This window comes from Azolla caroliniana, unplaced genomic scaffold (genome assembly GCF_043228905.1).
Source record: "Azolla caroliniana isolate FFs.n. ecotype wild unplaced genomic scaffold, voAzoCaro1.0.p SCAF_15, whole genome shotgun sequence".
NCBI lineage: Eukaryota > Viridiplantae > Streptophyta > Polypodiopsida > Salviniales > Salviniaceae > Azolla > Azolla caroliniana.
The window spans coordinates 15,880,525-15,894,505 of NW_028230450.1; the positions used below are offsets into that span (position 1 = coordinate 15,880,525).

At 43.2% G+C, this 13,981-nt stretch overlaps 1 protein-coding gene across 1 annotated transcript; it reads left to right on the top strand.

Moving 5' to 3' along the window:
* The first annotated feature begins 286 nt into the window (after positions 1-286).
* Positions 287-1,880, top strand: LOC147854814 (protein ASPARTIC PROTEASE IN GUARD CELL 1-like). The gene has a single exon (XM_087330845.1). It carries the CDS (start codon positions 325-327, stop codon positions 1,828-1,830), a length of 1,506 nt encoding a protein of 501 aa, XP_087186971.1. The 5' UTR covers positions 287-324; the 3' UTR covers positions 1,831-1,880.
* The last annotated feature ends 12,101 nt before the right edge of the window (positions 1,881-13,981 follow it).

Genomic DNA, 13,981 nt, shown 5'->3' on the forward strand with positions numbered 1-13,981 from the left:
ACAATGTGCCATCATTCTAGTGTATTAAATAACGAATATATTTGTGAAGCGATGCACATATTTAATGGGAATGAATATTGTGGTCAAGACAAAGATGAAATTATTGGGACTTTGTGAACATCTTGGATTGATGATGTGAGAGAATGTAATGGGTCCTAATGGAATAGGCAAATTATCATAAATATATGATGGTTACAACAACTCTTACAAGCCATTATTTTATTAAAATGTTTTCCTACATGTGAGTATATATGTATATCTATATAAACGTAAGGAGTGAGGGGATGGTAGGAGAGGTACAAAGGTAGGGAAAATAAGGAGAAGATGGAAGTATTGAGACGTGTTACAATAATAATAATAATTACCATCTTGGTGTTGATTGTTCTAGCAAGGTATGGAGAAGGAATGGAAAATTATAAGGTGGGTTATTATTGTGATGAGAAAGTGAAAGTTACCAAGGAGGAGGCAAGTGAGGTTGTCGAAGGGATCCTAAGAGCCAAGATTCACCACAAGTACTATAAGAAGGATAATCATAATAATTCTAAGGTTGTTTTACGTTCCAACAATAAGTTTCATGTTAGAGGGTTAGATTATAATAATAAATCTAAGGTTGGCAATTTGGGGTTAGACTCTGTTAATAATACTAAGGTATGTGGAGAGGTCATGTTTAATGTGTTACAGGATGTAAAGAAGGTAGAAGAAAGGCGAGTGCAAATGATACTAAATAAAACTGGGTCTACATTTAAAAGCACCACAATTGAGACTAAAACTATGGTTAAATCAGGTGAAAGCATAGGAACGGCTAATTATATCATTGAAGTGGGGCTAGGGACACCATCTAGGCAACTAACTTTAGTGATAGACACTGGAAGCGATTTGGCATGGACTCAATGCCAACCTTGTAGTGCCTCTTGTTATGGACAAAATGATCCCATATTTGACCCCTCGACATCATCCACCTACAAATCGGTGGCTTGCAATGCCTCTCTTTGCAAAACAATAGCAAAAAAGATGGCCTCAGGTTGTACCTCAAAAGGAAATATTTGTGAGTATGGTATCCAATATGCAGATGGCTCGTTCACAATTGGCAACCTTGCCATTGAAACGATAACTCTAGGTACAATGAAACTTGTTGCTTTTCCATTTGGATGTGGCTTTGATAATGAGGGTTTGTTCGATGGATTCGATGGATTACTAGGCCTCAGCCGTGATACATTGGCTTTTCCAATGCAAAGTCATTCATCTACATTTTCTTATTGCCTCCCATCCCCATTCTCCCCTTCTGCTGTTGGATTCCTTGAAATTGGCTCTAGTTTTGGTCGAGATGCTAATATTGTCCCATTGCTATCATCCACTTCTAACTCATTCTACACTGTATCAATCTCCTCTATCCTTGTTGACTCTAGCTCAATCGGAACAATTTCTAGCACCAATACATTAGTGATTGATTCGGGCACCGTGATTACTCGCCTTGACTCAACTCTATACAATATGGTTAGAGATGCTTTTAAGGAAGCCACTACATCACTTCCATCTGCATCACCTGATGTTGGAGAGGGACTTTTTGACACATGTTTCAAATTGAGTGTGGGGTCAAAAGTTTCCATTCCAACCATAACATTTAATTTGGGTGAGAATCTCCAATTCTCACCTCCTATCACCTCTTTATTGTACCCCATGGATAACTCTGGAACAATGTGTTTTGCCTTTGCACCCATCAAATCAAATTCTCGTATCTCAATCCTTGGCAACTATCAACAACAAGGATACACCTTCACTTTCCACATTGCCTCTCCACCATTCCTTAGCATTAAACCAGACACTTGCTAATTCTTCAAAGATAATTTCTATTGAAAAATAGGAGCTTGAACTTTTAATTATAGAGTGTTTTTAAAGATGTCTACCTACCTCCATGGCATGAAAAATACGTACACAAAAGAGGAATGATCTCCATCAACAATCATAAAATTACTTCTGCTACTACTACCACCATCACCACTATTGTTGCTACTACTACTACCACTACTAAATATGTCTCTTTTACTACAAATATATTGTAAAGATGCATAATAGAACATGTGATCCTAACCACCTCTTGTTTGATTGGGATTGCATGTATATATATGTTATATAATGTACACTCATCACTAAAACTTTCTCAAATTAAGTGTTGTGGATTTAGATTCTTCTAGCCATGTTAAAACGTTCTACTCCTTCCCTTAAATCCATTTTGTTGATGCCCTTATGTGTGTGTGTGTGTGTGTGTGTGAAAAGCTTCATTGACACCACTCTAACTGGGTCTATCTCCCTCTCTCTCTTGTTTTGATCAAATATGGAAAAGAAACAAAGAATTGACAACCAAGAGAATGTAAAAATTCATATACCTACTCATGCACACCTATTAGACCATTTGGCATAGGGGCCAACACATGATTTGGACCTACTCATGTGACATCAATCCTGAAATTTCCAACATTGAAATTGCCAAAGAAAACTATATTTCAAGGGCCCAATTGGTCTTTTCACTCATACATGTGCATCAAATACAAGCACATTCCCCATCCTCCAAACATGCCATAAGCCCTAGTACTTCATGAAATTGAACACTATCTCCAAATGTGGTAGTACTGATACAAATTCAAACTTTGGGAAGATCCATTGGAAAGAATTTTTGAAATGTTTTGTAATGGATGCCCACACTATATATATGAATATCCAAATAGGTCTAGACACTCCACAAGTGATAAAGTGATGTCTACTATGTTCTAATGAAACCCTTGAAAAGAAATACAATCCATAACCAATATTTGTCTTCCTAAGAGCATCTCCATTGAGTAATGCCTCAACCATAACACTCTAAATGGAAGATGGGAACATTGCCCCATCTCCAACACATGTAAAATGGACTTTTAAAATTCCCATTCTCTCATAATAATCTCCCCCATCCACTAATTTCTATGAATTAATTTGCAATAGATGTCACTTGTTTTGACTTTGACAAAGCTCTTATGCTAACAATTGACCAATCAAACTCAATGAAGAATCAAGAGACAAGTGATTGGGCTTCACAATGTAGACGATCCTTCAATATTTGATCTGCAATATACATGAATTTCCTATACTAAAGTAATAAATGAAAATAATATTTTTTGTATTACAATACATAACTTAATGGTATGGCTTCAACCCATGTAACACAAGGTCATGGGTTCAAATCCTTTTGGAGCCATATCATGACACCAACGAGGATGATGGCCTGTATAAGCATAGAATGGTGTAACCCTAGTAGAGGAGTGGATAGAATTATTATAAGCAAACTCAGCAAAATGTAAAATATCTGCCCAATCATCTTGTTGATAGCTTAGAAAACACTGAAGATATTGTTCTAGTGTTTGATTTGTACATTGTCGTGTTGTTTCGCTTACGCGTGAGAAACTAAGGCAGGACTGTAGGGGCCTTGGACCGAGGAGTGCAAGAGATCGAAGAAAGAGAGAGCGTTGTGCTAGTGAATACCCGCTTCCGGCAAGCAACGTTTACCGGCCGAATGAACCACGACCTTGTATGCGGAACGAAGAGAGAAGCGCACCCACCAGATAATGAAAGGGAATCACACAGGAAACACCGAGAGACGGAAAACAAGAGAATCAGTTCCAATAATAAGAATAATTACAGTGATTGCAAGATTACAATCGGCAAACCGGCAACAGACCCAACATAGGCGACCGCATACCCACACACACATAGTGGAGCCTTTGCAGGAAGCACTTGGGCTTTCCTCGAAGCAGAGGAAACCGACCCAAAACCCCGCAGTGAACAACGATAAAGGAGGAGAGAGCTCAGTTCCTAGTCCGACAACACCTCGTCCTCGCCAAAATGCACCCCCCCTTCCTTTTATAGGCCGCTGGGGAAGGACTGTTACATCTTGGTCACATCACTTTTATTCTCTGTCCCTTTGGACAGAGATCTGCTTCGATTTACTAACCTATTAATATATTCTTCCTAGGGTATACACATTACGCTGGCCTATTCCTAGTTATGTACAAAGTGTTGATTTGAGTGCACACACGTAAGTGCCGTTTCATGCGCCTAATTCCCTGATTCCACCTAAGGCCGGTTTTCTCCATGACATCCACCCCCACCAAACCACACATCCACCGGCATGCGCTAGAGAGGGACAAATGCTAGAGAAACCCGGCTCGTATTCACCTGTCTCTCTCCGAAACTTCACCCGCTTCGAACCGGTTGTCATCGTCGTCCTCGCTTCCTAGGTCTGGCTCGTCTTCATGCCGCTTCTTGAAGGCCTTGATCCTCTTCCCGGCTACCGGCACCGCTATCCGCGTCCCATCAAGCTCTGCAAGATGGTAAGTACCATTGTTGTTTCCGCTCGTTACGGTGTAGGGCCCGAACCACCTCCTTGCAAACTTCCGCGTCGCCTTGTGCTGGTTGTCGAGGCTGCTATCGTAAACCAGTACCTAATCGCCTTCCTCGATCTTCTTCAGTTGTAGCCGGTGCGTCCGGTCAAACAACCCTTGTTCTTTACCCTTGCCGTGTACAACTTTGCCTTCGCTCGCTCCACGTCCTCCAATCTTCGTTCGAGCTGCCGAATCCGAGCCGCTAACAGCTCTTCCCGGCTCATATTGTCCTTCCAGTCCACCGCGGCCCAGGAAGAAATTTTCTGCTCCACCAGCATGATCGGCTTTTGCCCGTACATCAGCTCCGCCGGCATGAACCCAGTCACCGAACTGTGCGTAGTTCGGTCCGCCCATAGTGCGTAAGGTAGGAGCCGTAGCCAACTCCCAACTTGTCCTTCACATGCACGTACTAATGCCTTCACGATCGGCCCGTGCCCGCACTCTACCTTCCCCGCACTCTACCTTCCCGTTTGCCTCCGGATTATATGCCGTAGTGAGAGAGAGTTTAACCCCTAATCGATCGAACGACTCTTCGGCTTCCTGCACATCTAGCTCTCCCCGGTCAACTACTATCCTTCCTACGCACCCATATCGGCATACCACCTCTTCGATTAGGAACTGGCACCTGGCCATGGTTGTCTTGTTTTGTAGCGCGCGGCCCTCCACCTGATTCGTCAAGTCCTCCCACGCAAGCACCAGGTACCGCATCTGCCCTACCCCCATCGGCATCGTCACTAAGTCTACCATCCACTTGAAATGAATGGTCGGCGGGTAGGTCGGGTGCAACTCGTCATCTAGTCTGCAAACTAATGAAGGGTCTATACGGCCTCAAGCAGGCCCCGCGATAGTGGTTACGTATAAGAAGTTTGTTGAGAATCAATCTCAGCCTAATGCAACGTGTGAACACACCATTTGAGAATCTATGATCACTCAAAGGTCAAAAGTCACACCACTACTCTCTACACATTAACTATGTGTCATAGAATCATATTCTATGACACGGAACTAATGAGTTCCATATTCCACATGACTATGAGTCTTCACATTCCCCAAGAGAGAGTAGTTGTTTTAGTGAGTTAATGAAGAGAGAGGGTGACCTTATATAAAGCACCCTTCTCCTACTTCATACTAAGTCGGTTGTGACTCCTTGTAATGCTACATTTTGTATTTGCTATTTTACTTGTCAATACACACCTTCTTCTTGAGTATTCTACTTTCCATTCTATCCAATCTATCTTGTGTTTTCTCTTCTCTTCTCTCTTTCCTCCCACAGATACACATAACACACATCTCTTCTGCTGCACAAGAATCATATGCGATTCTTTATATGGTATCAGAGCAGTTTGGTAGCATGATCTAGCCCATCCGCGCGTGTTGTGATCTACGCCGACGTTCAAGAAGAACCGGCTCATCACTATCGTAGTGCGACTACATAGCTTGTGTTCGAGAGAGAAGGAAAAGAAGAAAGAAAGTTTCCCTAGAGAGAAGTTAGATTGAAACAACTTTGCATCTTGGGAGTACAAGATGCACCAATACATTGTCGGTCAAGGATATTGGAGCTACATCAAAGCAACACAAGAAAATCAACCTGACCCGAAAGACGCCGACTACTCAACATGGGAGCAAGCGGCAAGTTGAGTGATGTATTGGTTGGCGACATGTGTTCATGATCACATGCTCGGTTACATTCGAGAAGCCAAGACGCCGAAGGAAGCGTGGGAGAATCTACGGAAGATTTTTGCGACCAACACCATCGCAAGAAAGCTTTAACTCCACCAAGAGTTAAATAATATCCAACAAAGGGATATGTCCATCACAAGCTACACCTTGAAGATGAAGGAGCTTTGTGACTCGCTCGGCTCAATAAGCGTCAATGTGGATGATGATGAGATGGTGCAAATATGCCTCGACGGCCTTGCACCACGATTCAGCGTGATGAGGACCACGGTACTAGCATGGGAGAATCCTCCCTCTTTCTTCGATCTTCAATCCATGTTGTTGGTTGAAGAAAACCATGTTCGAACAAGCCTTGGAAGGCCACATGCTCTACACGCATTCGAACGGAGGAAGAGGATGAGATAGAGCAACAAGCCGATTCGGCCAAGGACGAGGCGGACGAGGCCTGACTTATAAAAGCAACTTGCAATTTTGGCAACAAGAAGGAAGCCATCGAGGAACCTTCGGAAGAAGGGGGAGCTTCCATTCCGGTCCAAGTTGACAAAACTTGATCGAATGCGGATATTGCGGCAAACTCGGCCACCACAAAGAAGAGTGCCGAAAGAAGATGCGCGAGTCGACTTCCATTAGCCGACAACTCACCAATTACGCCACCAACTCCGACTATGACGATCATGGCGGAATCATCGTGATGAGACATAGAGCAAATTCTATTTTGGCTTCTACTTCAACTAGTGCCTCTGGTCCGGAAGACGTATGGTTCGTCGACTCTGGTGCCTCGAACCATATGAAGTCTCATCAAGAATGGTTCCGATAACTTCGAGAGCCAGACCGACCTAGCTGTCTCGAAACCGGAGACGATACTACTCATTTGATTCGGCACATCGGCAATGTTCTATTTGGAAAAGAAGGTACGCAAACTTATATTAAGAATGTCTTGCATGTACCAACCATTACAAAAATTTTGGTCTTCGTCAGCCAAATTGTTGAGCAAGGGATGCAAGTTCGATTTATCATCGAAAAAGAGGGTCGACTCATCGCTTGTGGATGAAGAGAGGGCCAAATGTTCATTCTATACTCATACGAGATTAAATCGGCCATGTTTGCAAAAGGCACAAAAGCCGATTCCGACATAGAGCTATGACACACGCGGATTGGCCACGTCAATCTTAATAAACTCAAGGTGATGCAATCGAAAGGAGTCATCATCGGGTTCCTGACCTTCAAAGAGAAGGAGATTCAAGGTGTGTGTGCAACTTGCCAATTCGATAAACAACATCAACACCCGTTCCCGAAGGAGAGGAACGTGAGCAAAGGCATACTTGACGTAATTCATTACGATGTATGGGGACCAGCTCAAACAACTACATTCGGCGGATGCCGATACTACGTGGCCTTCATCGACGACTTCTCTAGGAACACCTGGATCTACCCCATGCGGCAAAAAAGAGCTAAGTGCTCGGACATTTCTAGAAACTCAAACACCATGTTGAATAGACAACCGGTTGTCAAGTATGATGTATTTGGTTGGATGGAGGAAAAGAGTACTTCTCCGACGATTTTTTGGCTTTTCTTTGGAAAGAAGGAATTCAGCGAGAGTTTTGGTGTCAACATACACCACAACAGAACGGAGTAACCGAATGAAAGCATCTGCACATCCTCGAAGTAGCACGGGCCATGCTTAACGCGAAGCACATGCCGAAATCATATTGGGCAGAAGCCGTCAACACAACTGTCTACCTCATGAATCGGTGCATGACATCCGGAGTGCATGAGGTTACCCCCCACGAGAAGTTTTATGGAAAGAAGCCGGATCTATCACATGTTCGGATATTCAGCTCCATTGCATACGTGCACATCCTTGACGAGAAGCGACAAAAGAGAAATGTATCCTCGTAGGATACTCACTAGAGCAAAAGGGGGTACAAGTTCTATAAACCCTCAACTCGGAAGGTTTGTGTGAGTCGAGATGTAGTCTTCAACGAATCCGGATCATGGTACGAATCCGAGTCAAATCCTCCCGAACCATTTCCAGTCGACCCGGAATCCGCCGAACAAGAGATAGAAGATGGAGATCGACTTGAACACATGTTCGAAGAAAGTCCGATTACGACAAGACTTAGTGGGACACAAGAGCTCCTGAGCAACCAAAGCATATCTCGGCCTAGTCCGAAGATGGATAAAGGCAAGGCGAAAATGCTGGAGTATGAAGACGATCAATTCGACGGCAATGAATTGACTCACTCCCTCGACAGTGAGTTTGGTGGCTTCAAAGTGATCAAAGAAGAGATGCGGGCACTATGCAAGAACGAGACATGGGATCTTGTTCCCCACTCACCACACAAGAAGTTGAAGTATAATGTTGACGGCTCCGTAAACTGCTATAAAGCTTGACTCGTAGCGAAAGGATACACATAGACACATGGAGTCGACTACGAAGAGACTTTTGCCCCGGTGGCAAAGATGAAGACTCTACGGACTGTGATCACACTCACAACAGCGAAAGGGTGCCGTCTCCACCAGATGGACATCAAGAACACCTTTCTTCAAGGTGAATTAGAAGAGGGGGTGTACATGGTACAACCACTTGGCTTCGAATCCAGCATTCATCCGAAATCCTTCTACCAACTCAAGAAGCCTCTCTATCGCCTTAAGCAAGCATTGCGTTGTCGTGAAGATTTTCGGCAATAGTGGGAAAATCGTGTGAAACGAGGGAAATCAAGAACTTGGTGCAATGTGCACATGTATAAAAGAGTGATGGTTAGATGTGTATGTTAACACATTAATGTATACGTGTGATGTGTGTTTGGGTGTTCATTATACAAATATATAAAATAAGCTTAACGTATACAATGAGGTGCAAGTAAGGGTTTGAACCTTACACCTCTAAGATAGGAGACAACTGACATACATTAGACTAGGTTCTTTCCTTAAAAGTTATTTTCTTCATTGTACTTTTCACATGTAACTGCTCGTTCATAAGAGCTTGGATAAGGTACATGGTCATCATGCATCACATGTGATACATGATCGCCAATGGCAATCATGCATTGCATGCATGTACTACACCCTCACATGCACATATGCATGGGGGCATGTATATAAGAAGGAGAGGATGGCAAAGATTAGTTATCTCATTGGCAATGTGTCTTGTATCTCAACTTTGAAGTCAAAAGTTCAAACTGGGAGTTGGGATTCTCGTCCATATCTATCTTTAATACTTCTCGCAAGTGCTAATCCTTCCACTGTTCCATTGTCTTCAACGATCCTTTCGCTTCTCCATCACCACTTGCGGATAGTGGCCGGTGCTTGTCTGCGCATGTGTAACGCGCACATCGCAACGTTTCGCACATGTGTAGTGTGCTTCACGACATCTTTGTGGTGCGGTAAATATTTTCATAATCTCTTTATACTCTCTCTCTCTCTCTCTCTCTCTTTCTCTCAGTCAACGCACACAAGCATCTTCGACAACAAGAATGACCCGATTGTAAACCTAAACAATGGTCGACTCCTTACAAGAACAAGTCACCTGATCCATCCTCCTTGGTCAAAGACCCCGGTGGGCCTGTTCAACTGACCCGTAGGTGCGGATTTCCGTGACATTAATTGGTGAACCCGACGTGAAGAACGGCAAGGGAGGATGGCCGGAACTTCAAGTGCTAGAGACTCTAATGATAGTCTAGCACAAGCAATGGCGAGGATGATGGACCAAATGCTTCAAGAGAGAGACAACATCGCAGGCCTTGACGTTGCCATTGATAGGATCGTGGATGCCAACGGATGCTTTGATGGTAGAGATGTGACACGATACCTTGAAACCTACAAAACAGAAATGCGGAAAAAGGGTATTTCTATGGCAAGACAAGTGGCAAGCTTCTCAAGGATTGTAACTTCAAGTCTTTACTCTCGGGTCCTAGAGCTACAAGAGGCCAATCCTGAATGGTCATCTTTCGAACAAAGTTTACTTGAAGAATATGGGTTTGGTGACTCATCTCGAATGACGAAGAAAGATTTAATGGACTGGCTAGAGTCTTCTAACAAAGAGTTGAGTGCGAGTGCGATGCTCCACGAGTTCGAGCAAAGATTTGATCATTTGCCTGCACTTGACAAAACGATTCTTGATTCCAGCAAGGTGCTCCTATTTATCAAATCAGTAGATGAGAAAGATCGAATAGATCTTGGGCTACTATTGGAGAATGATGAAGGCCTCATTAATGAATGGGCAATAGTGAAGAGAGCATGTGGATGTTTTGATAAGCGTCGACAATGGGACAACGAGACAAGATCAAATGTTGCAGCTCAGATTGGTCGGCAAGCTCACAACGCGAGACAAGAACCACAAGCCCAAAGACCGAGGGATGATGAAGTGGCTCAACCCATAGATGGAGCCAGAATGGATGAACTTGTAGGCATGCTTCGAGAGATGATAATTTCTCAAATTAGAAAGGAGGAAACTCAAAGTTTTCTGGGTCGTCGCTTGGAACACCAGCGGAGAGATTGCTCAGAATTCCAAAATGCCCTCCGACGAGATATCATTTATCTCACCAACAATCAGATTCACTCCTCAGTGACAGAAGGTCCTCTCAACACCAACTTTGGCCGAGGAGGTATGAAGAAGTTGATGGAGGAAATGGAAGAAAACAAAGTGAATAGTATTTACTATTCCTCATCAGCTGGAATTTGGGCTGGACAGGAGACGAGAGCCCAAGAATCTCAAGTAGGAGAATTTTGGCCAATCATATTGAATCAAGTCGGAAAAGGGAAGCTCTGCATGAACGAGGCACTCAAAGCAGAATGAAGAGTTCAAGAAATGACGGGATGGGAGGACCGTATGGAGGAGAAGTCTAGCTTCATCGAGGCCATGTGTCAAAACTACGACGTCCTAGTGGAAGAGAAACAGAAAAGACCCGATGACCAATCAGGCTCTTCAAAGAAACATGACCCAAGAGAAGTTATTCGGAGAAGGGAGGAATCATCACCACCCCAAACAATAACCGAAAGAGGGAAGGAAGGAATTGGCATGACGTTCAAACTACGCTTGGAGATAGAGCAATCCACCGACCTTAAGTGTGTGATGGAAGAAAGAATCCTGGATAGTCGAATCGAGTTCACACTACGAGAGGTCTTAGGAATTGCAAAGAAAGAATTTCATGATGTCATCATTGACTTAATAAAAAGGAAGAGGCTAACAACAAGTGAAGAAGCAACCAAACCGACGAATGTCTCGACGAGCGCTATCACAACAGAAGGTCTCAAAATTTGTGGATAGCCATTTTGCAAGGCCACATTGGGCTAGGGCTACTACCGAGACACCGGTGCGGATGGGAGAGTTGAAAGATCCGGTGGTGGCACTCATTGATCATGGCTCAGAGATCAACCTCATGTCTCTTGACTTCTATCGGAAAGGTCGCTGGCCCATTAATACTAGGCATGGGTGGAAGATTCGAACGACAACTAGGGCAACATAAGAGCTTCATGGGGTCTGCCCTAACGTTAAGGTAACTATTGGTGACGTTGAGCATGATCAACACTTTTTTGTACAGGAATCAACGTCACATCCTGTCATCCTTGGCGAGCCTTACATAACAACATCCCGGATGGAGACAAAGGTACTTGATAATGGTTCAGCATATGCGCGGATATGAAGTCAAGATGGGACAAGCTCGGTTCAATTCCTCACGGTGCGACTGAACCATGAAAGAAATAGGCATAGCTTAGGGAAAGAAGTTAGGGAGGATTTTTAATTCGGACTATTAGGGAGAGGGACAACAATAGTCCGGGACATCTAACTATGTCCCCAATTTAGTGTAATAAAAGTTGTCACCCCATTAATGAAAATGAAGTCTTGCTTTCTGAAAATGGGATGTGTAAATTTAACAACATAAGTAGAAGAGATATTAAAATAGGAGTCCTAGAGGAACAACTTGGAGAAATCGGGATTATAAGCAAGGAAGAGGCAATAAACGGGTACATGGAGATGATATCATTTGATGATACTCTTGGGGAAATGGAGAAAGTCATGAAATCGAAACTGCAAGTCAACATAATGATTCCAATCAACTCTGTCACCTTATACACCGCCATCAACGAATACAAAGAAGGTGTCACGACAGATGAAGTTGAAGTTAATACCAAGTACAAGATTGTGGACAAGAAGGTCAAACCTATGGCTGCTCCCTTGCTTGAAGACAGTTGGCAGCGAATAAAGGAGGTAGCACGAGATCCGTGCCTTAGAGACCCGAAAAGAATAGGGCATGTCTTCACTGACGAAACTCGACGGAAGCTCAAAGATGGTGGGGGTGAGTTTTTGCTTCCCAAAGAAGAGTCCAAGTTCCGGGAAATGTTGGAGCAACACGGGAAAGCATTTGCCTTTTCCCCACAAGAAATCGGATGTGTTGACCCAACGCTTGTGGAACCAATGGTTATCTTTACAATACCCCATGTGGCATGGAACTTTGAAAAGAATGGCGTGCGGAAGCAATATAGGAAACCGAACAACAGGAAACGCAGGTTTAATGGAAAGCTTAGGTTTGCACAGTACGCACGGGAGAGATAGAGAGAGACAGTAAACACCAGAATTCTGTTAAAAAATAATACTCTGTACATACATCATGCTCAGTGAGCACCTTTTATACAAGCCTTGACAATGGGATGACACAAGTAATGACAGTACTTGATTACTCATAAATGAGCCTCGACTCTTACTCCCAAAACTATTCCTTACGAGCAATACCTCTCTAACGGCCATTCGGTTTACGCACCGATATGGCCTTCCTACCCACCGGTCTGCGTACTGGTTTCCAACCGATCTGGCCTAACCGATCGGTCCCAACCGATCCGGTCTGTTACGGGCATGACCATTTAATATCCCGTGGTGAGAATTTACCGTAGTATTCTATACACGTGGATAAGTGTGAGGGTTAAACGAGAGTGTAAAGAAGGGGAGGAGAGAAGTGTTGGTTTTGTTCCGCATCTTGATGGTTGCCTCCACCAAATAGTACTCAGGCATTTAAATGTTCAGAATCTATTATGGTTCAACAATTGGTGCTTTCTTGGCAGCGATGCTTGAATTTGTTTAATTGGAGGCCTCCTGAGTGTAGAAAAGATATAAATTCCTTGGCTGTATAGGCATTGGCAATTTCAAGGATATTACATTAGGATGGAAAAGAAAGCCTAAATTCATAGTTCAATCGAATGGCAAGGCTAGGCTTGGTAATTGTGGAAGATGGTACCTTAGAGACATGTAGGAAAACTAGGAATAAGTTTCATATACCATGTGGATATGGGTATATTTGGTAATCAATATTGGCATTGCCTAGATTGATTTATAATCACTTGCGTCGGTTTCAACCTAAAAAGGTTTTGAAGGATCTGGTAAAAGAAGCGAAGGAGCCTTGCACACTAGGTCCTTGAGTTCCTTAAAGGCGAGGTCTAGTGTAGCATTCCACACAATAGGTTTTGTAGACTTACCCGTTTGACCTTTGAGAAGATCAGTAAACGGTGTCGTCAATTGGGAGTAATTACGAAGAGATTTTTGCAAAAGCCCGACAAAACCAAGGAATTATCGAACTTCTCAAGTATTCCGAAGAGTGGGCCAAAGTTTGACTTCCTCGATGCAGGATGGATAAATTTCAACTCATTCAGTTATGAGATGTCTAAGATAAGTGATTGATTTCTTGAAGAATTCACATTTTGAGATCTTTGCATAGAATTGCTTGTCGCGCAATGTTTGTAAAACAAAGCGGACATGTTTAACATGTTCTTCTAATGTACGACTATAGACTAGAATATCATTCAAGAAAATAACAACAAATTTTCGAAGTTGTTCTCGGAAAATGTCATTCATTTCTTGTTGAAATGTGGCTGGAACATTGGTCAAACCAAAAGGAATG